Source organism: Mobula hypostoma, chromosome 15 (assembly GCF_963921235.1).
Source record: "Mobula hypostoma chromosome 15, sMobHyp1.1, whole genome shotgun sequence".
Classification (NCBI taxonomy): domain Eukaryota; kingdom Metazoa; phylum Chordata; class Chondrichthyes; order Myliobatiformes; family Myliobatidae; genus Mobula; species Mobula hypostoma.
In genome coordinates, this window is record NC_086111.1 from 48,132,421 (window position 1) to 48,160,379 (window position 27,959).

Consider the following 27,959-nt stretch of genomic DNA (forward strand, 5'->3'; position numbering starts at 1 on the left):
AGTCTGCAAAATAATTTAGACAGATTGGGAGAATGGGCAAAGAAGTGGCAATTAGAATACAGTGTGTGAAAGTGTATATTCATGCACCTTTATAGAATGAAGGCACAGACTATTTTCTAAATGGGAAGAAAATCCAAAAATCAGAGATACCACGGGACTTGACAGTTCTTGAGCAGTTTTCCCTAAAGGTTAACTTGCAGGTTGAGTTGGTGGTAAGGAAGGCAAATGTAACGTTAGCATTCATTTCAAGAGGACTAGAAGATAAGAGCAATGATTAATGCTGAGGCTTTATAAGGTATTGTCTGACTGCAATTAGAGTATTGTGAGCATTTAAGAGAAGATGTGCTGGCATTGGAGAGGATCCAGAGGAGATTCACAAGAATGATCCCTGGAACTAAAGGGTTAACATTTAACATATAAGAAATTTTTGATGGCTCTGGGCCAGTACAAGCTGGAGTTTAGAAGAATGGGGGCGGGGTGGTGGAATCTAATTGAAATGTATCGACTATTGAAAGGCCTCAATAAAGTGGATGTGGAGAGGATGTTTCCTGCAGTTGCTGAGTCTAGGACCAAAGGGTACAGCCTCAGAAAGGAGGGATGTCCATTTAGAAAAGAGATGAGGAGGAATTTCTTTAGACAGAGGGTAGTGAATCTGGGAGGCCAAGTCACTGAGTAAATTTAAAGCAGAGGTTGACAGGGGTCTCGATTAGTCAGACCATCAAAGGTTATGAGGAGAAGACAGGAGAATGGGCTTGAGAGTGATAATAAATCAGCCATTATGGAATGGTGGAGCAGACTCGAATGGCCAAATGGCCTAATTCTGGCCTATGTCTTATTGTCTGTGGTCTTACAATAAAGAAAATACATCTTTCCCTATTAATCAGTTTCTTTTTAATGGTGTGAATCTATAATTTATTTGCCTTCTGAGAAAATTCTGAGCTACAAATGTATTTGCATGGGAGTGTTAATGGCTGGGAAACCTGAAAATAGCCAGAGAGGAGAGAGGATATATTTAGCGGCTTTATTAATGATTTTCTTTTTATTACATTGTGCTACCCAGAAACTGGTTAATTGAAAGCTCAGAGCCTGCGAAACAGGAAAGCCAAGGGAACAAGGAAACCAGGGACAAGGGCATCAATATTCTAATTCTGCACTGGACACCCTGTATTTCAAATCAGAAGTTTGCTGGTCTGTGTGATATCAATACGATATGCTGTCTGTCCTGTACAATTTTCCTGATTTGGGTATATCCTATCCCACAGCAATTGAGGATGGCATTTGTTTTAGAACTGTATGACAGGCTCAACAATATCGCCATTTTTGGTCACCATTGAGCTCTGTTATCTCATCATCAAACTCTAAAATAAATTAAAACTAACCTTTGAGCAATCAATCAAACATGAATTTACGGATGGCACTGCAGGTAAGATAGGGGTGGGAAGGAGGAGAAGTTGGTGGTGGGCAATATTCATTCAAATCAAACAAACAACACCCTATAACCCAATGTCACAACCACAGACTGAGCCTTGGGAATGTTGGTTAACGCTAGCTCGGCATAGAGGATGAAAGGGTCAGCTAACTGCAAGTTGTCATGAAGGTTGTAGGAAGAGAGATTTAAAATTTTGTACAGTATTTATATAGTACACAAATTCTTTTTCAGAATGTATTAATGAAGAGAACATGCAAGCCTATTAATGTACTGTAAATTACTACAAAAAGTGTTATGACTTCAGACAAATAAATCTGTTTTACTACTATCAATTTAGGGATAAGGGACGAGAAGGTTTGGGAGATGAAAGATCCCAGCATAGTGGAGGTGTAAAAAAGGGAAAGGAATTGGCGAAAAGATGTCACTGAGGAATCATATTGGTTGTGGCAAAACAGTATGATCTGTTTGCTTGAAGAACTCAAGGAAGCATTTTTTTTCTATATTCCATAGGCAATGCCACGAAAGAATTTGCTTCTTGAATCAGATTCTCCGTACCTCTCTTTTCTAGCTGAGCTTCCAGCTAAATTGAAATAGCTGATAAAATCTGTGAACATAGATCATTTAAATAATGAAATTACCGATATGAATGCTAAGAGTGGTTATGTGGATACTTCCAAGCTCAGTACAATAAAATCTGAAGTAAATGTACGAACTGTGAGTCAGGGTCCGGTTTCACGTTCGTAGTGAACATGGATAGAGGATTAAACGCATTTTGTTTGTTTTTTCTTTATAGATTCTATCAAATTCTGAGAGTTTCACTGGCTTTTTTGCTGTTGTTCTTACTGCTTGTGTTCTGAACATTGTGGGCATGCTATGTTGGCACTGGAATGTGTGGAGACACTTGCTGGCTGCCTCCAGTACATCCTTGGATGTGCTGGCTGTTAACACAAACAACACATTTCACTGTATGTTTTGATGTACAATGTGATAAATAAATCTGAATCTCTTAAGCTGTATTCAACAACTTTCCCTTTTTATATAACAGGGCATATCCCTCTACCTTTCCCATTTATTTACATTAATTAATTGTCTCCTCAACCAACAGTTATACCAATCCAGCTGACAAAATTATGCAGAAATAATTAAGCAACTAATGAAGTTGATCACAAAGTTGATATAATGACTGCGATTTTGCACTCAAATGTAAGCTGCCCAAGCTCACGATTGATCTGCAAAGACATTCCAGCAGAAACCTGGAGAATGACCTGGTCTAATTCTCATGGATGTGGCCTTCTATGACAGTGGTCTCCAACCTCCGGTCCGCAGCCCGGAGATTGGGGACCACATTCTATGACAAGTGCCATAGGGCAGGAAGGCTAGAATAAGATCTGCCTACGAAACAGCCAAGAGGTATGTTGATATCCAGCTTAGCCAGCTGTCAACACTGACAAAAAACTAATATTCCTAGATGTTATTGACATTCAACAGCATTTCAAAACTATAATGGATATTCAAAAACATCATTAAATAATTAAAAACATAAATAAAATTAAAGTAACAAAAACTAAATACATTAATCTAGGTGCCTCAGTCATGGAGAAGTGGTGGGGAATTTCCAAAAGTCTTTAATCTTTAGTAAACAGCCTGACATGAGAGCACAGTTGAAAATATCCAGAAAACATCTGTGAGCAAGTTCAAGACTTCCATATGTAGGAACAGAAACCTTATTCTTGTTGAACCTCAGCTTACACAAGGTTACATGTAGAACTGCCGGCATTTCAAATCAAATTGAGGTCAAAGTAGGCACTGCTCAGTTCTTTTTTAGTATCGCCTTGGCAAAACAGCACATTTATTTATAGATACAGTGCATAAGAGACACTTCTGGCCTTCTGAGCTAAGCCCCACAACCCCCAACTAACCCTCACCTAATCATGGAACAATTTACGATGACTAATTAATCTACTGACTGGTACATCTTTGGACTGTATTAGGAAACCGGAGCAACCAGAGAAAACTCATGCATTCCACAGTGAGAACATACATACTCCTTACAGAGGACGCTAGGACTGAACTCTGAACTCTGACAACCCAAGCTGCAATACCATCTATGTTACCATTCTTGATGAATATATATCAAATGACTTATTAAAGGGCTAATTGGTTAAATATCCAGACAGACAAGGTCTTATTGTCTATTCAAAGTTTATCTGTTGCATTTTCTAGATGCAAAATGAAAATACTGTGACATTGTGATAATCCTTTAGCCATACTTAGTATCATATTTCGTTCAGTAGCACAAAAGTTGTATCTCACGTTAACACAGTTGTTTAAGAAATGCTTTATTCAAGGCTGCACTTTTCCTCAACTTCAGGAGTTGGAAACAAAGCTGTGCCATTGCACTAGGACTCAGAAATATTAAAGCAGATTCAAAATTAAATGATTTATCACACAAAACAGATGGCACTCATTAATCACATTATTCATTTTTCATGGAAGAATATTAAATGTTAATGAAAGAATTCTTTATGATTACTGTAATTACAAGATTGGATTTAATGTATGTGCAGAATATTTCAAATTTAACTATGTTAATAAAACAAATGTGCATATTAAATCTGTTACTCACACTGGGCATGGGCAAAAACTCAAAATGGTTATTAACATACTGTAATTCTGACAAATATTTTTACTTCTATGAAAGGAAGCATTAGTGTCTTACCATGGTGCACGACTCCCTTCAACCCTCTGATAATGGGAACCAATGCAAGATTGTCCTGGTGGGTGACCTGTGTGAAAGGATATGCAAAGTTAATTCCTCCTGGCCACAGATAAAAATGGTCTTCAATATGAACCTTGAAAGAAAAAACATTATCAGATCACTGGCTTTGCTTTCAAAGTCATCCACAAATATTTCACTAAAGTGCATAAGTCTGAAGTATAAAGAACTGACAATGCATAAATCTTACAAAAAATTACACTTTGTAAAAACAAATACTTGAGATAGGTGAAGTTTTATCTGATCTCATTCAAACATACAATGACATTAACTGTCATCTAGCTAGCACCACTTCTGCCCTCTGGCTTGAGCTTTGCAGTTTTTGTTTCTTTAAGATACTTACCAAACTCCATTTTAAATACGACAATTGAACCTTCCTCGATTAATACCCCCAGCAAAGTATTCCCTTGTGTTACTTTTGGAGATCTCATGAAATGTATAAAATTCTTACTTGGCCTAACAGGGTAGATACAGAGATTAAATTGTGCTCTTACACCCAAGCCTAAGTCAAATATATAGCAAGAAAATCAGTAGGCCTACTTTAGCAGGTATAGTTTGTTGCTTCCTGATTTATGCCAAGCACTCAAACTGGAAATGAAATGCAAGGGGTAAAATTTTCAGATAATGTGAAACTGCAAGAAAATATTGTAAATGTGGGAAAAAAAATTGAAAGTGAGAATGGATTTGTTTGGAACAGCAATTTTAGAAGGAAAATATAAACACAACAGATTCTGTGGATGCTAGAAATGCAGAGGAACACACACAAATACTGGAGGAACTCAGCAGGTCAGGTAGCATCTATGAAAATGAATAAACAGTCGACATTCGGGCCAAGACCTTTCATCGGGGATAGAAAGAGAGGGGAAAATGCCAGAATAAAAAGGTGGGGGAGGGGAAGGAGGACAAGCTATAAGGAGATTGGTGAAGCCAGGTGAGTGGGAAAAGTAAAGGGCTGGAGATGGAATCTGACAGAAAAGAAGAGCAGACCATGGGAGAAAGGGAAGGAGAGCAGCAGGGTGAGGTGATAAGTAGGTGAGGAGAAAAGAAATACAAAATACCAGAAGTTAGGGAAGTCGGTGTTCATGCCATCAGGTTGGAGGCTACCTAGATGGAATATGAGACGTTGGTCCTCCACCCTAAGAGTGACTTCATCGTGGCAGAAGAGGAGGCCATGGACCAACATGTTAGAATGGGAATGGGGATAAAAAATAAAATGTCTGGCCACTGGGAAATTCCACATTTGGCACTTGGAGCAGAGATGCTCAACAAAGTGGTCCCCCAATTTATGCTGGGTCTCTCAGATCCTAAAGGAGGCCGTATCAGGTGCACCGTATGCAATAGCAAGCCCAACAGATTTGCATGTGAAGTGTTGCCTTACCTGGAGGGACAGATTGGGGCCCTAAATGGAGGTAAGGGAATAGCTGAATGAGCAAGTATAACATTTCTCTCACTTGCAGGGCTATATGCCAGGAGAGAGATTAGTTGGGAGGGACGAAAGGACAAGGGATCCACGGAGGGTAAGATCCCTGCGTTCATCCATTCTTTCCACCATCTTAACAGGGATAGAGTCCTCTTGCCCTCACCTACCACCCCATGACCCTCTGAATCCAACACAACATTCTGCACAACTTCCGCCATCTTCAACAGGATCCTACCACCAAACACATCTTTACCTCCCCCCCACCCCCACTCTTCACTTTCCAAAGGGACAGCTCCCTCTGAGGTTCCCTTGTCCATTCATTTCCCCACTAACTTCCCTCCTGGCACGTATCCCTGCAAATGAGAGAAATGCTACACATGCCCAAACATCACCTCCCTCACCACAATTCAATGCTCAAAATAGTTCCTCCAGGTGAGGGAACAATTCACCTCTGAACCTGTTGGGTTCGTCTATTGTATCCAGTGATCCCATGCAACCTCCTCTACATTGGTGAGGCCTGACGTAAATTGAGGGACTGCTTTGTTGAGGACTTCCGCTCCATCCACCGAAAGCAGAATTTCCAGGTGGCCAAACATTTTAAGTCTTAACTCTATTTGCATTAAGTCCATGGCCTCTTCTTCTGCCACACTGAGGCCTCTCTGGGTGGAGGAGCAACACTTCATATTCCATCTTGGTAACCTCCAACCAGACTGCATAAACATTGATTTCTCCTTACAGGTTTTTTTATTTTTACTCCCCCCCCCACCCCCTTCCCTCTTCTTCTATTCCCCACTCTGGCCTCTTACCTCTTCTCCTCATCTTTCCCTGGAGCCCCTCCTCCTTCCCTTTCCTTTCCTATCAGACTCCTACTCCAGCCCTTTAGCTTTCCCATCCACCTGGCTTCCCCTATCACCTTTTAGCTTGTCCTCCTCCTCCTCCTTCACACCTTTTTATTCTGCTGTCTTTTTCCCTCCTTTCTAGTCCGAGGAAGGGTCTTGGCCCGAAATGTCAAATCTTTATTCATTTTCACTGATGTTGCCTGACCTGCTGAGTTCCTCCAGCATGTTGTGTGTGTTAATCTTAGAAGAATTTCAATAATCTATCTATTATTTCTTGGAAGGGTTAAGGAAAGTTCAGATGAATTTAAACAGAGAACAAAATTTAGGAATGTGAAAATATTTTGCACCACAGATGGTATCAGGAATTAAAGACTTAAGTTTGTAACATTAGATTAATTATTCCAAAATTTACAGCTTAAAAGCACCAATCAATATGCAATACATTTACAAAATGTCATTAAAAGATACAGCCCTTATGTACTGATTCTTTGAAGACAGAACTGAAGCTACCTTAATCAAAAATTAGATTTGTTAATTAGTAATATCAGAAGAGAAACCTGTATATAGTTCACCCTTTTGATTGGAGAATTAGGTTGATATGACAACTATCAAGTCCAGAAAAAAGTGAGAACATTTTCTTTGTTAGGGTTTAAATGTCATCCTTTATTTAATGATACCTTAACCTTGTCTCTGATTCAGATGAATGAGTTTGCAATTTCATTTCAGAGACCTGTGTACATTAAATATAATGCAGGAATGATGAGTTACTCTGAAAATGGTTACACAGTATGGTTGAGTTTGAAAGAAAGACCCATGGTTGATGTGGCTCAATAGATTCCTTCACCTTTAACAGCAGTTGAGGCTTTTACTATATGCATGCAACAACCCTTGGACTTGCCATTTGAATAGGAGTCATTTTCAGATTCTGCTGATATCAAATCAAGTTTAATTAGCATTCATTGCACATTCAAAATAGCAAGCAAAAAAAAAAAATCACATAATAGAACACATATGTAGTGCAAGACCCTGAATGGCAGGTCCTGCGAATTGACGGTACAGTTCCCAGCAATACAGCCTGTCAAACACTGGAGAGCAGCCACAATAAGAGGCCAGCCCCCAACCGAGCAAGACAGCACGCTACATCGCTTCCAATGTTTTCTCACCTGGATTGCAGCGACTAGCAAGCCTGTGACTTGAGGCCCAGTTCTTACTACAACTGAGGCTACTCAGCTCCCACACCACCTATCTCACCAGCAAACAAGGGAGATCAGCCTGCAGCAACTTACATTATCAACGTCCAATAAATGCTGCGATCACGAGAGAAATGTCCAAGACAATCATCTACAGGTATACTGCACTCCACCCTTCCGAACCACCAACTGGCTCCTTCTCTGACACAGCGGCCAGCTCCTTGTCCAACACAACTGGCTGGCTCCTCCCCCGACACACAGGCTGGATCCACCAATCCACCGGCGACTCCATCTCTGACCCGCTGACCAGCTCCTCTGACACACAGGCTAGATCCACCAATCTGCTGGCGACTCCATCTCTGACCCGCTGACCAGCTCCTCTGACACACAGGCTAGATCCACCAATCTGCTGGCGACTCCATCTCTGACCCGCTGACCAGCTCCTCTGACACACAGGCTGGATCCACCAATCTGCTGGCAACTCCATCTCTGACCCGCTGACCAGCTCCTCTGACACACAGGCTAGATCCACCAATCCGCTGGCGATTCCATCTCTGACCCGCTGACCAGCTCCTCTGACACACAGGCTAGATCCACCAATCCGCTGGCGATTCCATCTCTGACCCGCTGACCAGCTCCTCTGACACACAGGCTAGATCCACCAATCCGCTGGCAACTCCATCTCTGACCCGCTGACCAGCTCCTCTGACACACAGGCTAGATCCACCAATCTGCTGGCGACTCCATCTCTGACCCGCTGACCAGCTCCTCTGACACACAGGCTAGATCCACCAATCCGCTGGCGACTCCATCTCTGACCCGCTGACCAGCTCCTCTGACACACAGGCTGGATCCACCAATCTGCTGGCAACTCCATCTCTGACCCGCTGACCAGCTCCTCTGACACACAGGCTAGATCCACCAATCCGCTGGCGATTCCATCTCTGACCCGCTGACCAGCTCCTCTGACACACAGGCTAGATCCACCAATCCGCTGGCGATTCCATCTCTGACCCGCTGACCAGCTCCTCTGACACACAGGCTAGATCCACCAATCCGCTGGCGATTCCATCTCTGACCCGCTGACCAGCTCCTCTGACACACAGGCTGGATCCATCAATCTGCCGGCCGGCTCCTTCGACACCTCAGCTGGCTACTCCAATCAATGAGCAGCTTATTGATGCGGTAGACCTGCTGTACCCAAAGATCTTGGAGTCCAGTATAGTTTTATGATCATAAAAAACATATTAAACAAAGAGAAAAGCACCTTTGGTTGGCCCGCGAGAAGCCACTGTGTCCAAACGCATCACCATCTTACCAGAAATACATGGTTGAGATTTAAGTAATGATCTTTTCAACACCTGTAATTATTCTTGTTGGTCCTAATTCTAGTCTATTAGCTTACTAAAGGGGAAAGATGGATATTTGAGTTATTTAAGAAATATATTGCAATTGGAGAAAAAAAGTTTGGATGACCTTGGCAAATCTAATTTCTTAGTAATTATTTCATTAAAGTTATTTCTGGATTTAATACACAAAGCAATTTATTATTTCCTAAATTTCACTTTGTCTAATATGCTAATTTATTTGAAGTTGTTAACATCTCGATTCCTGGGTAAGTATTGGTTAATCACAATTGCTTAATTGTGGCTTGCACTTCATGAGGGAGATAAACTGAAGTGGTATGTCAGGCTCAGTAATAGAGAATAATTATAGTGATACAAAGTAATACAGAAATACAATCAAAGCTACTTTACTGCAGAAAGTTAAAAAATTCCATGCTGTATCTCAATAAATGAACAAATAAATAGATAAATCCTGCTACTTTGAAAGCCCTACAAACAGTATTTCTGTCTCAGTGTAAATTGGTTGCTGATGCCGACAGTTAGAAAAAATTTAGCAGAGTACTACTGATACCAAAATTAGTTACCTCACCAGAATGCAAAAAGAGTTGCAAATTTCACCTCAGTTAATCTTTCTTCTTTTTTTTGCCAGTTGGGCAGAGTCTGCTAAACAATGGCATTGCATTTAGTGCCAGTTTTGCTCAATGGCATATTGTTTGACATTTACGAAGAGAAGAAGAATCCCACGGACCGGGATTCAATTATAATGACATTGGGCCAGTACTGCTGGAGGCAACTGAACCAAAGGTGAAGATGAAGAATTGGTTGATCAAATTAACAAAAAAAACCAAAATAACATCCTCAAGTATATCTGTTAAAACTAAACAATGTTCACCAGATCCCCATTCTAGTTAGACAGAGATTAACAAAGTCAACAAACTCAAGAATATTAATGGAAAAGAAGACTATATTGATGAATTAACTCCTTTTACACTTATTTCCATTTAGGACATATTCTGTTAATTTTTATTATGGATTAAATTCAAAAATACTGTGAGTGAAACCATTTTATCCAGACATTATTTTAGATTAGCTCATACATTTAAAGCATGCCCTACTTTTTGAATGGCTTTATAGAACCCCTGCATCACTTTATCCTTGCAAATGGAAACCACATGTACTATTTGTGAGGTTCCAGAGGATTGGAGGATAGCTAATGTTGTTCCATTGTTCAAGAAAGATCCTAAGAAGCCAGGAAATTATCAGCCGATGAGCCCAACATCAGAAGTAGGAAACTTGTTGGAAGGTATTCTAAGGGACCAGATGTATAAGTGGCATAAACACGAGAAAATCTGCAGATTCTGGAAGTCCAAGCAACACACACAAAATAAACACAAAATAATTTGCAGATGCTGTTGTCAAAGGAACACTCACAATGTGCTGGAGGAACTCAGCAGGTCAGTCAGCATCAGTTGAAAAGTTTAGTCGACGTTTCAGGCCGAAACCCTTCGTCAGGACTGAAGGAAGGACTTTGGGGAGGGTTTGAAGAATGCTGGTAGTTGAAAAAAACAGTAACACACACAAAATGCTGGAGGAACTCAGCAGGCTAGGCAGCATCTATGGTAAAGAGTAAACAGTTGATGTTTTGGGCTGAGACTTTTCAATGGGACTGGAGAAAAGATGATAAGTCAGAGTAACAAGGTAGGGGGAGGGGAGGAAGAAGTACAAGGTGGTAGGTGATAAGTGAAACCAGGAGAGAGACGTGTGAAGTAAAGAGCTGGGGAGTTATAAAAGGGTTTGGTGCTTCCCCAACATAGATCAGAATCAGAATCAGAATCAGGTTTATTATCACTGGCATGTGATGTGAAATTTGTTAACTTAGCAGCAGCAGTTCAATGCGGTGCATAATCTAGCAGCGAGAAAAAAATAAAATAAAAATAGTAATAAATAAAAAATAAACAAGTAAATCAATTACAGTATACGTATATTTGAATAGATTTTTTAAAAGTGCAAAAACAGAAATACCGTATATTAAAAAAAGTGAGATAGTATCCAACGATTCAATGCCTATTTAGGAATCAGATGGCAGAGAGGAAGAAGCTGTTCCTGAATTGCTGAGAGTGTGCCTTCAGGCTTCTGTATCTCCTACCTGATGGTAACAGTGAGAAAAGGGCATGCCCTGGATGCTGGCGGTCCTTAATAATGGATGCTGCCTTTCTGAGACACCGCTCCCTAAAGATGTCCTGGGTACTTTGTAGGCTAGTGGCTTCTAGCCGGGTCCAGATGTCAATTTTAACTGATGTTTCGATGACAAACTTCATCAGAGGTGATGTTTAGGCATGTCTAGTCTGGTGATATATACCGTATACTCAGCTCCTGTCGACCATCCCTCCTGATTGGTTAGACCTCAACCTAACAGGTTTCCACTATCCCACCCTGTTTAGAATTGTATTCCAGTTCTTACTAAGAGCAAGACCTTCGTCTTCATTGAAATTCTTATTCTCTAATTGTATTTCAATGGCTTATTCCACCAGGCAGTCCCAAAAGCCATTGGTGTGGCACAGTAGTTTTGTGCCATTGAAGACAATCCTGTGGTCACTGAATACGCCAGACAGCCAGACAGAATGCACAGTTGAAACCCGCATCAAGGAGCATAGCAGGTGTATGCGTTAGTGTTACCTGGAGAAATTGGTGGTAACAGAACATTGCATATGCAATGACCACAGGATTGACCTAAGACAAGGTCCTGCATGGGATGTTGGTCAAGAAGGTTCAATTGCTTGGCATTCAAGGTGAACTAGTAAATTGTGTTAGACATGCGCTTCATGGAAGAAGCCTGAGAGTGGTTGTAGATGGTTGCCTCTCTGAGTGGTGGGCAGCAGGGATTGGTGCTGGGTCCATTGTTGTTTGAGGGGAGATTTGAGCAGCCTTTTTCTATTGAGGTTAGGTAATACTACAACTAAAGGTCAAGGGTTAAGGGTGAAAGGTGAAATGCTTAAGGGGATCATGAGTGGGGGGGGGGGACTTCTTCACTCAGAGGGTGGTGAGAGTGTGGAACGAGCTGCCGGTGCAAGTAGTGGATTTGGGATCAATTTCACCATTTAAGAGAAATTTGGATAGGTACATGGATGTAAGGGATATGAAGAGCTATGGTGCAGGTGCAGGTTAACGGGACTAGGCAGACTTACAATTTTGCATGAACTAGATAGGCCAAAGGGCCTGTTCCTGTGGTGTAGTGTTCTATGACTCCAACAAAAGAAAAGTTCAGTTTAAAGCACATTCCAAACCTTGGATGCCTAAGGCATCCTACACTTTACAGTTCTTTTGAAGTGAGATCATAGTTATTAATGCAGCACCTGATGTGAAATGTTAGCCTCCCATGAGGTGCCAAGCAACATATTAATTTTTTAAACTGTTTTTCTACAGTTTTAATATTGCAAGTGTCAGGTCACTGAATCTGCCTCATTAAATCATTCCATTTTGTTAACTGTATGCATTCTTCTTTCAAATGTCCTATACTTAATTATGTCAATATTAACAATATTATATGTGCCTTCAATCATAAATACTTTATTATAGGATGTTATATTATAGTTGTACCAAATGTTGGTTAGACTGTACTTGCAGAATATTGTGTTATTCTGATCAGAACATTATGGGAAAGATGTGATTAAGCTTGAAAGATTCAGCATATTGCCTGGACTGGAGCACTTGAGTTATAAAAAGAGATTGGATAGGCTGGCTCTATTTTCTCTGGACCGAAGAAGGCTCAAATGTGACATGATAGAGGAGATATAAAGTTATATCTTTAGTTATATCTAGTTATAAAGCTGCTAGAGAAGGTTTTGGAGGCAGGAACAGTAACAATGTTTAAGAGGCATCTGGACAAGTATTTAAATGAGCTGGGCATTGAGGAATAAGGAATTAATATATGTAAATTGGACATATGGGTAGGCTTGATGGTCAGCATACACAGCTGAAGGGCCTGCAGAACTTCATAATTTCATTAATCTTGCAGCTAAGCTGCAAATTTTAGCCCTGTGTTCACATTTAACAAGAATTATATTGGTATCAAATTTACTTACAGAAATGAGAACAGTGAGGAATTAATCGACTTGCTCCACAGTACTTTATATAGCTTTGCCCACATAAGATTACCACAGACAATATGACACAGAATTACCTTCTTTTCCCCTCCAATTCTTTTCTCAGACCCTGAATTCTGATGGATCTAAGATTAGTTGCTAGTTGTTTATCAAGATCCCAAGTTTAATTTCTGGTGAGTTAGCTGCTTACAAGTCGAAAAAGAAGCACGATAATTAGCTTCAATAAGTCTGTCTAAGTTACCCACTTATGGATATTATGCTATAACATTTACTTAAAATACACAGTGGCAGATTAATACAGTAAACAAGTGAAATGGGGTTGGCTTTAAAGCTGGCTTATTTAGATAAGACCATAAGATACAGCAGCAGAAGTAGGCCATTCAGCCCATTGAGTCTGCTAGTCACTGGCAGGCAACCAAAAGAGATTCCCTTTATTCCCATCTGTCTCCTGCCAATCAGCCACTGCTTTATCCATGCTGGAATCTTCCCTGTAATACTACGACTCATAGCTTGTTAAGCAGCCTCATATATGGCACCTTGTCAAAGGCCCCCTGAAAATCCAAATAGACAACATCAACCAATTCTCCTTCACCTATCCTGCTTGTTGTTTCTTCAAAGAATTCCAACAGATTTGTCAGGCAAAATTTTCCCTTGAGGAAACCATGCTGACTACGGCCTATTTTAAAATGTGCCTCCAATTACCCTGAAACCACATAAGCCCATTAGATATAGGAGCAGAAGTAGGCCATTTGGCCCATCAAACCTGCTCTGCCATTCAATCATAGGTTGATCCAATTCTTCCAGTCATCCCCACTCCCCTGCCTTCTCCCCATACCCTTTGATGCCCTGGGTAATCGAGAATCAATCCGTCTCTGCCTTAAATGCACGCAATGACTTGGCCTCCGCAGCCACTCGCAGCAGCAAATTCCACAGACTTACCACTCTCTGACTAATTTCTCCATATCTCATTTCTAAATGCATGTCCTTCAAACCTGAAGTCATGCCCTCTTGTCCTGGACTCCCCTACCATGGAAATAACTTTGCCAATCAACTGTCCAGCTCTTGACTCCATCCCTCGCCCTCCTGTCTTCTCCTATTATTTTGGATCTCCCCCTCCCCCTCCCACTTTCAAATCTCTTTCTAGCTCTTCTTTCAATTAGTCCTGATGAAGGGTCTCGGCCCGAAACGTCAACTGTACCTCTTCCTAGAGATGCTGCCTGGCCTGCTGCGTTCACCAGCAACTTTTATGTGTGTTGCCATATCTAATCTGTTCAGGCCTTTTAACATTCGGAATGTTTCTATGAGATCCCTTCTCATTCTCCTGAACTCCAGGGAATACAGCCCAAGAGCTGCCAGACGTTCCTCATACAGTAACCCTTCCATTCCTGGAATCATTCTCGTGAATCTTCTCTGAACCCTCTCCACTGTCAGTATATCCTTTCTAAATAAGGAGACCAAAATTGCACACAATACTCCAAGTGTGGTCTCATGAGTGCCTTATAGAGCCTCAACATCACATCCTTGCTCTTATATTCTATACCTCTAGAAATGAATGCATTCGTCTTCTTCACCACCGACTCAGCCTGGAGGTTAACCTTTAGGGTATCTTGCACAAGGACTTCCAAGTCCCTTTGCATTTCTGCATTTTGAATTCTCTCCCCGTTTAAATAATAGTCTGCCCGTTTATTTCTTTCACCAAAGTGCATGACCATACACTTTCCAACATTGTACTTCATTTGCCATTTCTTTGCCCATTCCCCTAAACTAGTGGTCACCAACCTTTTTAAGCCCAAGATCCCCTACCTCGACCTTAGTGAAAGGCAAGATCTACCTACTAAATCATTTAGAGAAAAAACAGCTCAGATTGTCTTCCAATTTGAGGCCTTTTATTTGGGCGAATTGTATTTGAATTACACAAAATACTTTTGTCAAACATTCAAATTAATTCAAACAAGAAAACACTGTAACTAGCATATCAAACAGGCCATTGCTGTCTTTCTTTAAGAATATTACAATACTTCACACCTTTAATTCTAAGTTTCATTATTTAATTTTATTTCAACACGAAAAATAAATGAATAAAAATTGACTGTTGCACTCAGTGTGATGACTGGGGCTGAATACTTTCTGCTAGTTCCCTGAAATTTGGCTCATAACTACAGACAGCCAGTCTGAGAGTCTGTGAGGTGTAGGGCTGCCAACTGTCCCGTATTTCCCCCGCTAAGGTAGAGTGTTCCTATGAAACCTTTCGTGCCAAAATGCTTTACGCCGAAGCAATTACCATTAATTTATATGGAAAAAATCTTTGAGCATTCCCTTACCCAAAAAAACCTACCAAATCATACTAAATAACACATAAAACCTAAGATAACACTAACATACAGTAAAAGCAGGAATGATATGATAAATACACAGCCTATATAAAGTAGAAATAATGAAAAATAAGCCAAAACCGATTCCTGGGGTAAAAAAAGCGCCACGTACGCACATGCGTACACAGGTGCCCACGCAAGGCTTCATGGTCATGGTAGTCTTTCTTGGGGTAAACACAAATGTCCCAGGATTTGACTGCTACTTTTGTCCCTTATTTGGGACTGAGAAAGTTGGCAACCCTAGTGAGGTGTCTATCAATAAGTCAGCTCCTGTACTTAGCTTTAATAATTTTCATCTGCGAAAATGCAATTTCACATAGATAAGTAGGCACTGACTTTTAGTGCTATAAAACCAACACACACATCGCACATTGCTGGGACCCCATCAGTGGTAATTGCCACCAGTTTATGAATGGGGATGTCATTTTCACGGACATACTTTTTAAACTCATTGTAGATATCCTCACCTCTCGTTCTTTCCTTTAATTGTAAAAGAGTGAGGAAGTCCTCCTTTGTTGTAAAATCCTGGAAAGCCGTTCTGACAAATACAACATACTGAGCTGTTTGCATTACATCCAGGGATTCATCGAACTGTAGTGAAAAATGTTCACAGAGTGACAAGTCCTTTAACACTTGTTGATCCACATCCTCTGACAACGACTCTACCCTCCTTGTCACTGTTGCAAGGCCAAGCAGTATATTATGTATTGCGGTTGTGATGCCATTTTTGTTTTTAAAGTCATTAAAAACAGTGTCTGCGGTAATGGCCATTGCTTCCTTGAATAAATCGCCATCTGTAAAAGGCTTCTTGTGTTTAGCCAAAAGGTGACTTACACGAAATGATGCTTCAATAGCAGCCTTATTTTGAGCAGCATGTTTTGTGAAAAACGATTGTTGGGCCTTCAACCCCGATTTCAGCTCAATTTTCCTGGCACGAATTGCGCTCTTTGGGGGTAGGTGTCTTTAAATTTCTGGTGGTTGGTGTTGTGGTGCTGCTCCAGATACCCTCTTTTAGTCAGTGCTTGTGTTTTGTGGCACAACATACATACACACTTTTCTTCAGCAAGGTAAACAGAAATTCCTCTTCCCATACTGGATGGAATTTGTACGTTCTCGCCTTCTTTCGTGGAGCCTCCGCCATGCTATCAGGATATCACGAGCGATTGCCGATTGCGTCGCCTCTGATCTGGGCCGACATTTACGTGCCGGGTGGCACCTAATTAATTAGCTTGTTTATTTCAGCTTTTTCTCTTAAAGATGTGCTGTGTGCGTTCCGACCACTGCTGCACCACTGCATGCTTCGCGGTCCGGAGGTTGGGAACCACTGCCGTATATTGATATTTGCGACCGTCTGTACTCTTATCTAATCTAATTAGTCACTTTGATGCAGCACAGGCTACGCTGAAAACGCGGTGCATGGTGGGGGAACTACACACATGCGCACTGGGCAGAAAGAACGGAACTAAAACCCCACAACCCGGAAACAATCTCTCTTTACAAACAGCTTTGTATCAAAAATATTGATATATTACCATTATCCTAATTAGTATTACTTACTTTTATAATGCTCATAATACAACAGTATTTCTATATTTATTTTTGATTTTTTTCGGGATCTGCTGGGAAAGTCTCAAAGATCGACCGGTCCATCGCGATCAACGGGTTGGCGACCCCTATCCCAAACGATCTAAGTCTCTCTGCAGGCTCTCTGTTTCCTCAACACTACCCACTCCTCCACCTATCTTTGTATCATCGGCAAATTTAGCCGCAAATCCATTAATTCCATAGTCCAAATCATTGACATACATTGCAAAAAGCAGCGGTCCCAATACCGACCCCTGTGGAACTCCACTGGTAACCGGCAGCCAGCCAGAATAGGATCCCTTTATTCCCACTCTCTGTTTTCTGCCAATCAGCCAATGCTCCACCCATGCTAGTTTCCCTGTAATTCCATGGGCTCTTATCTTGCTAAGCAGCCTCATGGTGCGACACCTTGTCAAAGGCCTCCTGAAAATCCAAGTACACCATATCCACTGCATCTCCTTTGTCTGAACTTCATTGCCTGGATTTACAAATAAACACCAGCCAACTGCGTAGAATACAAGGGGGTGATGAGAAATATAATCTTGCAGCAAAGGACTCATAAGTAGCATAGCAGTTACACGTCACTGTTACAATTCGGGGCATTGGAGTTCGGAGTTCATTCCTCTGCAAGAAAATTTATAGGTTCTTCCTGTATACGCATGGGTTTCCTCCAGGTGCTCTGATTTCCTCCCACATTCCAAAGATGTACTGGTTAGTAGGTTAGTTGTTCACTGCAAACTGTCCTGTTATTAGATTATGGTTATATGAATGGGTTGCCAGGCAGCTCAACTCGAAGTGCCAGAAGGGTTGTTCTGTACTGTATCTCTAAATAAAATATAAATAATCAACAAAGGGAAAAATCCTGGTGGAATTTTATTAATCACTCATGGCATAAGGAAATAACAATATGCTATTAGAAGTTTCTAAGTGCAAATTATTTTGTAAAAAAGAAAACTACTCTTTAAACACCTGATCAGAGAACTTGGGATGTATCATGGACAGTCATCACTAAGAAGCAATAACTGTTCACCCAAAGTAACGTACAGTACTGTGCAAACTTCTTAGGCACATATATATAGCTAGGGTGCCTAAGACTTTTGCATAGTACTGTATTTGTCAATGTGGAGCGGAGAGCGAGTTTGTGAATCTTATAAGGTTAAAGGATATTGGGAATGGCGAGGGTGAAGCGCCACGAGCGGGTGTGAACAGGTGGCAGAAAAGGAGTGCCAGGGGTGGGGGTGGTGGCACGGGTGAACACGCACCCAGCTCTGAGACACCAGGCAAGGTCATCTGATTCTAAACAATTGGTTTATTGATCACTACAGAATGTCCTTCTGGTGCTTCCTGCTCCCTCTCCTCTCCTCTCCCTTCTCTTTTCCCAAGCATGATTCCCCTCTCAGTGACCTCTTCCCACTCTCAGTCCACAATAGAGATCCATATAAGAATCTGATTAATCATCACTTACATATGTCATGAAACTTGTTTCTTTTTTGCAACAGCAGGTTAGCGCAAAATTACTTTAGTACTATGCCAAAGTCTTAGGCTTCCTAGTTATATACTGTATATCTACCTAAGACTTTTGCACAGCACAGCAGATCCATGGAAAATAACCAGAGTATCAAATGGTTACCTTCACAGCGTTGGTCTGTACTCTAACTTTTGTTTCCTCCATCCATCCATCCATCCATCCCATGATCTGACATTTAAAATATAGTTGCGTCCTCCTTTGTTCTTTCTGATGAATGGTCACTGACCTGAAGCACTAACTTGGTTTCTGCTGAAACCTTCCACATTTAAAAAAAATTGTTTCAGATTTTATATGTTTCCTCATTTAGACAACACCATCAATAGAAATAGTGTACAAGCTTGTATGTCATGAATATTCAGATGTTCATTTAAATAATTAGTTACGAGTTTTTCTCTAAAAATGTTAATTGCATACGCCATCACGCTACCACATGATAAATGCATGCCTTGCTTAAGGTATAAGATAAAGTTACACCCGTATTTCGGACTGCCCGCGACTTGCTTTGAATTAATTTAATGTTTGGAAGTTATAAAACGTAACAGATATTATCCAGTATTAAAGTACCCGGAATTTCTATACCGTATTAAAAATCTGTGAGGAGCAAGCTTTTGTTTTTGATAGATCATCTAGTAGGAAAACTTGGAAAATATTCTTCAGTGGAACAATGATGCAGAATTCTGATTTACAATGCAAATCAGAAAGCACTCTTCAGATATGGAGGAAAGCAGAGATCTATAAATATATTTACTTAATGATGCATCAAACCCAGCATGCAGAACCATGTTACTCAGACCAGAAATGGTCAAATGAAAGGGATCTCAATAAAAATTTCATCCAATTAAGAGTTGTATCCTTTTCTGAGACTGAGGTGCAGAAATCTCTTCTAACAAGCCATTTTGAGGTAAATGCTTCCTTTCCTCAAGTAGCAAGGCTTTCTTTCAAATAAAATACCTCCAGTTGCACATTAACACCTCCTTAGCATAAAGGAAACTCCTGTATGAAACATGGCATGTTGTGCCATCGCACAGAAAATATAAATTAACATTTTATCCCAGTACCAATGCTCAGATGTACAATCACAGAACTTTATCGAGCAGAAAGAGCCCATTCTACCTCTCAATCCAACACTGGAAAATTAATTCTGGCACTTTTCACTTCTAGAAATGGCAAACGTAGGGCATTGATTGTCTGGTTTCCCAAAGTAAGATTAAGAAATATTGAATATCTGATGTTTATTTAGGAAAAAGGTGATTTACAAAACTAAAATTTTGCATCTTAGTACACAGCTAGGCAATTTGAAAGGAAAATGTGATGTGGTGTCATTATATCAAGATAATTCATCTCAGACTTCAATTACGATAACAGGACAAAATCTGTACAATATGCATGTCCTGTCAGATGCATTCAATTATTCCACAAAACAAGAGCAAAATGGAAGCTAAATGCTGCCTTTAAAGAAGTTCAATTTACCAAATGATTAGATTTATTTCCATCTGACATGCTACTTCTAATAAATACCTGTCATTAAAAAATACAAACTCCTGGAATTTCAACAATGTGTTTCCTCTCTCTGTGCATAATAAACACATTTTATTTCTATTAAACATTTTGGCTATAAAATTCACTGTGATCAAAATGGATTTTCCCAGCCTGCAGGGATTTGCAGATACTACTGCAAATTTCTTCCATCTTTTTTTTATATCATCTTCCAATGTAAAATTGCTAAGATCTAGTTGAACCACATGATACAAGATCAATACAGATCTAAAATATGCAATATAAACATGTTTCTAGTAATAGGTACAGCTTTGTTGGAATAACAGTATAGGTAATATTAGAAAAATGTGCCAAGGAGTTCAACCAACTTCTAAGCAAAGTAAAAATCAAAGGCTTAATTATTGATATGCTATATTATAATTGTTACATTTCACTGCATTTTATAGTCTACAGTAAATAGTTGGAGCCCATATACTTTTATAACATGGATGGGAAAGCATATGAATGACTGCAATGCTTTGTTCCTTTAAAGCCAATTGAAAGCCTGATGTTGCTGAAATAAAGCTCAAACTAAATCGCTTCGCAGCCACACCTATAATTCTCTCAAGTTTTTTTGATTCCTTGTAAAGTACCTTAGATATCTTCATTATAACCAATGTACCGTTGGATCAATGGCAGGTATTTAAGTGATTAATAAATCATTTAAACTGACAGGAGCCTTCAAACAAAAATCATTGCTCAGTCTGGCTCCTTTTGGCTAAATGCCATGGCTTAGACAACATGTCATGTGCCAAAATTCTCAATGCCTAGTTATAATATAGCAAACAAGACAATATACGGACTTCTTTAATTCATAATTTAAAATGTTATATTTTATAAATAAAGACGTGTTTAAAATCAGTAGAGCTATAGCACTTGCATATCACTCCATATCATTAAGTACATTTATATGGAGTGCTGCCACAAGTAATCAGCAACCATTATAAAATGCTCTCTTCTATTACCATTAGATCCCATGCCACAGGTTCTGAAACAGTCATTACCCTACAACTATCAGGCTCCTGAACCAGCATGGAGAATTTCATTCCGCAATACTCTGCACTGACTCTAGGACCTAAAGACTCATTTTCAAGGACTCTTTACTATTATGTTCTGAGTATTAATTTTATTTGCACATCTCGTCTTCTTTTGTACATTGGTGTATGGCAGTCTTTGCTTATGAATAGTGTTCCAAAATATTCTATTGTACTTTTTTTTCCCCTGTAAATACCTGCAAGAAAATAAATCTCAAGGTAGAATATGGTAACATATATGCACTTTGATACTGCATTTAAAGATAAAGATTTAAAGATTAGTTTTATTGGTCACATTGGTGTTGAAATATTGAAGAAATATCGAAATAGTACAACAGAGTCCGAGAAGGTGCTGGGGCAGCCTGGCTCATGCTTGTGATGCTAATATAACATGCTCTCAACTTACTAATGCCTCCTAGTAAACTGTAGCCGAGATTTCATGTGAGTTTTTTTTTCAACAGTGGCTTTCTCTTTGCCACTGTCCTATAAAGCTGTGATTGATGAAGCACCCGGGTAACAGTTGTTGTATGCACAGTCTCTCCCACCTCAGTCACTGAAGCTTGTAACTCCAGAGTTGCTGAGTTGTCGGCAGGATTATAAAAAACACAATTAAAATCATCCTACCACACGTACATGATGATAATCACCCTCAACAAAAGATGGTTTTACCACTTATCCTATATTCTACACTTATCATTTTACCATTACCAAGCTTCTCATAATTGCTCAGAAAATAAACTTTTCCTGCTGTTAGGGATCATTCTAGAGTGACAAATTTATAGAAAGCATAATGAGCGATTAACTAAAACGAGATCCAGTTGGAAATAAAACCTGCGCACAATTTAACTTCCAACTGATATTTTGTCGCCCGTAAAACCAATCATCGAGTGTGGGACATTCTGATTCTTTTCTATTTTAACCACACAGGGAGAGACAATAGATCAATATTCCTGCTATTAGCACTTTATTAAGGGTGTATACCTGCCACTTGAGGAACAGTTCGGGATACATCTGATTTATCACTTCACCTTCTGGTTAGTTGTACATTTAGGGAGTCATTCTACACCACTGTGGAGTGTATTTTGGGTGCCTGGAATTTGTACTAAGGCTACGTCCACACTGCGCCAGATAATTTTGAAAACGAAGCTTTTTCTCTTAGCTTTGACCCTCCGTCCACACTAAAGCGGCGTTTTCATCCCCCGAAAATGGAGATTTTCAGAAATGGTCTTCAGAGTGAATAAATCTGAAAACGCCTAATTAATATCCATTGTAGTGTGTACGGGGTAAACAGAGAGATTTAAAAACACTGTCATGACGACACCACAACAACAATGTTTTTTCTGCTTCTGCTTGGTACTGCGCAAGCACTGCCATACGGCTGTTATAACGCGCAGTCGGTGTGAATGGCGTGAGAGATAAATTGTAAAGTGAGCTTTTTTGACTCTTTAAAAATGCTGTCATGACATGCTGGAACAGATGGCCGCAACATAGCATTTCGTTGTTTTCTTGAACGCAACCCCCCACATAACCTAACAATTTCAAAACAGACGGCAACGAGACTGAAGCCAGAAGAGTTAGAACTGTACTCACCAAATAATTTGACCCATAGCTTACTGAATAAATAAGTACACTCACTTTGCCCTGTTTTCTGTCCTTGCTTGTACGAAGGTGCTTTACCCATTTATGCAAGTACTTCTCTGACAGTAGATGTGTAACAGCCTAACGTAACATTGTGTGGAAATACAAGATAACACTGATGCAGATATACTTTATACATTTAACAAGGTGCTTTACTAATGCAACAGAGTTAGTCAGTTTTTCAATGTTCCTCGTCAGCCAAATCATACTGTCCGTGAACTTCCTGTCGGTTGCCTCCATACGCTCCAGTATTTGTTTTTTTTTAGTTTTAAGTCCTCCTGCGCAAGAGCCAAGAGCAATTCCTTTTAAGTTTTTCTACTCTGTAACTGGACAAACGCGCACAGAAAGTATACCGTTTCCTCTTTGCTTGCTTTCTGTGTGTCCTGTGCACGCCCAGTAGAGGAGATTCGCCCAAATATCCGTGTTAGTATGGACAGAGATATTTTGAAAAACGCTTAGTGTGTACGCCTGTCATTTTTACTCAAACCGGCGTTTTCAAAATTATCCGGCGTAGTGAGAATGTAGCCTAAGAAGAGACACCAGTATTGAATATTCAAAGGGTTCTGCTAGTTGGGACGTGCTGCCAATGTAAATATATAAATCTGTAAATTTAATCAGCTATTTTCCAAATGTTAAAAGTAGGTTATCATAGCAATTGACACCATAGTTAACTGTTTATTATTACCTTTGTGTTGACGTATAAAATGTCATGTCAGGAGAGTGAGAATCTCTTGGACTCTCTCTCCATAAGGTTTGCTGCGTAAATAAAGATTTTTATATTTCCCACTTACACCTTCCTCCAAATAAATTCACTAGCACAAAGAACAGGTCAGAGACTGTTAATGAGTAGTAAGTGACTCAATTATGACACCTTAAAACATTTCCATTGCCATTTAAAGCTACGTCCACACTAGACCGGATAAATCCGTAACCGAAGCTTTCCTCTTCGTTTTGACCCTCCGTCCACACTGAAATGGCATTTTCCTCCCCCGAAATCGGAGCTTTTCTAAAACGCTCTCCAGAGTGAATAAATCTGAAAACGCCAGTTGGGCATTGTAGTGTGTACGGGGTAACCGGAGGTTTTAAAAAACCTGTCGTCCCTTTCATTGGTGAAGAGACTATGGCTGTCAGAAATGTTTTCAGGGTGACCCCTCTGTGGGAGTGGGGAAGATGTTGGTGGGGCCACCCGGGGGTCTGTGTGTCCATATGTGTAGCTATTGTAGTGGCTGTGAGGCTGGTATTGTGGCGGTGAAAAGTACTGGCGGGGGAGCCATCATATTCCTCATCATTGCAAATCTCTCTGCAACAGAGTTTCTCACCCTGTCTCTTGTAAAAATGCCATCCCCTTCTCGCAATTCCTCCGTCTCCGCCGCATCTGCTCTCAGGATGAGGCTTCTCATTCCAGGACAAGAGAGATGTCTTCCTTTTTTAAAGAAAGGGGCTTCCCTTCCTCCACTATTAACTCTGCTCTCAAACGCATTTCCCCCTTTTCACGTACATCTGCTCTCACTCCATCCTCCCGCCACCCCACTAGGAATAGGGTTCCCCTGGTCCTCACCTACCACCCCACCAGCCTCCGGGTCCAACATATTATTCTCCGTAACTTCCGCCACCTCCAATGGGATCCCACCACTAAACACATCTTTCCCTCCCCCCCCTGCTTTCCGCAGGGATCGCTCCCTACACAACTCCCTTGTCCATTCGTCCCCCCCCCATCCCTCCCCACTGATCTCCCTCCTGGCACTTATCCTTGTAAGCAGAACAAGTGCTACACATGCCCTTACACTTCCTCCCTTACCACCATTCAGGGCCCCACACAGTTCTTCCAGGTGAGGCGACACTTCACCTGTGAGTCGGCTGGGGTGATATACTGCGTCCGGTGCTCCCGATGTGGCCTTCTATATATTGGCGAGACCCGACGCAGACGGGAGACCACTTTGCTGAACACCTACGCTCTATCCGCCAGAGAAAGCAGGATCTCCCAGTGGCCACACATTTTAATTCCACATCCCATTCCCATTCTGATATGTCTATCCACAGCCTCCTCTACTGTAAAGATGAAGCCACACTCAGGTTGGAGGAACAACACCTTATATTCCGTCTGGGTACCCTCCAACCTGATGGCATGAACATCGACTTCTCTAACTTCTGCTAATGCCCCATTTCCCCCTCATACCCCATCCGTTTTTTATTTTTATACACACATTCTTTCTCTCTCTCTCCTTTTTCTCCCTCTGTCCCTCTGACTATACCCCTTGCCCATCCTCTGGTCCCCCCGCCCCTTGTCTTTCTCCCTGTCTCATGATCCTCTCATATCCCCTTTGCCAATCACCTGTCTAGCTCTTGGCTCCATCCATCCCCCTCCTGTCTTCTCCTATCATTTTGGATCTCCCCCTCCCCCTCCCACTTTCAAATCTCTTACTAACTCTTCCTTCAGTTAGTCCTGACGAAGGGTCTCGGCCTGAAACATCGACTGTACCTCTTCCTAGAGATGCTGCCTGGCCTGTTGCGTTCACCAGCAACTTTGATGTGTGTTGCTTGAATTTCCAGCATCTGCAGAATTCCTGTCTGCAATAGACTTTGTCAGTATTTCAATGTTCGTCGTCAGCCGGGTCATACTGTCCATGAACTCCCTGTCGGTTGCCTCCATACGCTCCAGTATTGGTTTTTTCAGTTTGAAGTCCTGTGCAAGAGCCAACAGCTGTCCGTCGTTTGGCAATTTCCTTCTAGTCTGTAACTGGACAAATGTGCACCAAGTATACCATTTCCTCTTCGCTTGTTTTCTGTAGATGTGTCCTGCACATGCCCAGTAGGAGGATATTCGCCCAAATACCCATTTTAATGTGGATAGAAGTACAGTATTTTCAACAACGCCTGGTGTGGATGCCTGTCATTTTTACGCAAAACCAGCGTTTTCAAAATTATCTGGTCTAGTGTGGATGTAGCCTAAGACATATCAGGAGTCTAATGGAAAATCATCATCAGGCTTGAAAGATCAACTCGAGATGCAATTAAACATTTGTATTGTGTGAAAAGCCAACAGATCATAAATTAATTTAAAAAAAGGACACTTGTGCATTTTATCAGGAACTATTTACCACCTAGTTAGTGAGGAGTTTGTTCAAGAAAGAGATCAATTATTAACTTCATTCAAAACTGAGATCAATAGCTTCCTGCATATTATGGGAGTAAGAGGATAGTGTGAGAAAGTGATGTTGAGACAGAAGATCTGTCATGAATTAATAAGTCTTGGAACCATTGCAAATGTCTAAACACCTTTGAGAAGATGATGGTTAATTGTTGTTTTGAACTGCTGTAGTAATTCTGGTGAAGGAATTCCCATAATGCTGTTGTCAAGGAGAATTCCAAGATTTAGACTCAGCACAATGAAATGAGACAATTCCAAGTCAGGATGGTGTTCAACTTGAAGACAAATTTGTAAGTAGTAGGGTCTTGAAGACCTTGTACCTCAATTCTTTGTCCTTCTACTTCATAGAAAGTCTGGGAGGTTCTGTCAGACTAGATCAAGTGAGTAAGAACAGTACAGTTTGGAAATGATGTATCCTGAAACCTCTGAGCAATTGTAGTGGAATGCTTCTATTAATTTTGTTTTTATTTGCTAAAGTTCTGCAAATGGAATCAAAATAAGTGAACATTCTCATTTCTGTCCATATGAAGGAAAGCAGGCCAGATGTAGCAGCTATGATGTTTAGGGCAAGGATACTGCCTTGACAACTCCTGCAATAACATCCAGAGGCTGGGATGATTGATTTCCAACACCCACAACCACCTTCTTTTGTGCAATGTTGCACTCTAATCATTGGAATGTTTTTCTTTTGATATGCAGTGACTTCATTTTTTACCAGAGATCCTTGAATCTACACTCTATCAAATGCTTCCTTGATATCAAAAGTAGCACATCACCTCTTGAATTCTGCTCTGTGTTTTGATGTGGACCAGGTTTCCTCTGGGAGCAGCAGTTTCATCCCACATCCTAAACACTATATCAGCAAAGAGGAGAATCTCAGTGTTCCTAAACTAGAAACCTTGTATGACCAGGAGATCCACTCTCTTTTGAAATCAGGCTCTGCAGCATTCAAATTAGGTAACTCTGACCTTCACAAGGAACTACAAGATGACCTCCATAAAGCTATCAAAGATGCTAAAAACCAGTACCAATCCAACATCGAGTCCCTGTTCAGTTGTCAGTTGTGGAAGGCCTTAAACTACAGTATACTAGGTTACAAAACTAAGTCAGGCAGCATCACTGAATTAGTTCCTTTCCTTTTCACATCCTTTCCTAATGGGCTTAATGCATTCTATGCAGATATTAAACACAAGGAAACAGGAATATCACCACACACCCCAAGAGCCTCCAGTGTACCTGAATGTAAGATCAGTTTACTGGAGGGTGAACCTGCATAAAGCACTGGGCCTGGACGGTGTCCCTGGCTGTGCCTTTAGATCCTATGTGGATTAGCTGGCCAGGGTATTTGCAAATGTTTTTAAACTCTCCCTGATTCAGGTTGTGGTTACCTTCTGGTTTAGGAGTATTACTATCATCTTGGTACTCATAAAAACAAGTTAAGATGCGGTAACAACTACCATGTAGTAGCTCTGATATCTACCATCAAAAAGTGCTTCTACAGACTGGTCACGGCATACATCAACTCCAGCCTTCCAGATACCTTGACCACTGCAATTTGCCTAGCACCGAAACAGGTCTAAGGCATATACAAAATGCTGGAGGAACTCAGCAGGCCAGGCAGCATCTATCGAAAAGAGTAAACAGTCAATGTTTCGGATTGAGACCCTGCATCAGGATTCAAGGCACATGCCATTTTCCTGGCCTTAAACTCATCTCTGGAGCATCTGGACAGTAAAGGCACCAAAATTAGACAATTATTTACTGACTCCAGCTCTTCCTTCAATGCTATAATTCCAAGCAAATTCATCACCAATCTCCAGACCCTCGGAGTCAATGTCTCCCTCTGGAACTGGATCCTTGATTTCCTGACCAACAGATTGTAACCAGTAAAATTAGGCAGCAACACATCTGGCATGATTATTTTAAATCCCGGTACTCCACAAGGCTGTGTCCTCAGTCCCCTATGCTGTTACCTGTACACTCATTACGACATAGCCAGATTCTGTTCTAACTCCT

The 27,959-nt window shown here is 40.8% G+C and overlaps 1 protein-coding gene across 1 annotated transcript in view; it reads right to left on the reverse strand.

Annotated features, from left to right (window-relative positions):
* Nucleotides 1-27,959, reverse strand: part of LOC134356821 (receptor-type tyrosine-protein phosphatase gamma-like) — a 699,039-nt gene that overhangs the window by 251,877 nt on the left and 419,203 nt on the right. Inside the window, exon 6 of the mRNA XM_063067988.1 lies at nucleotides 4,149-4,215. Coding sequence (XP_062924058.1) covers nucleotides 4,149-4,215 — 67 coding nt within the window. The remainder of the gene's footprint in view (nucleotides 1-4,148; nucleotides 4,216-27,959) is intronic.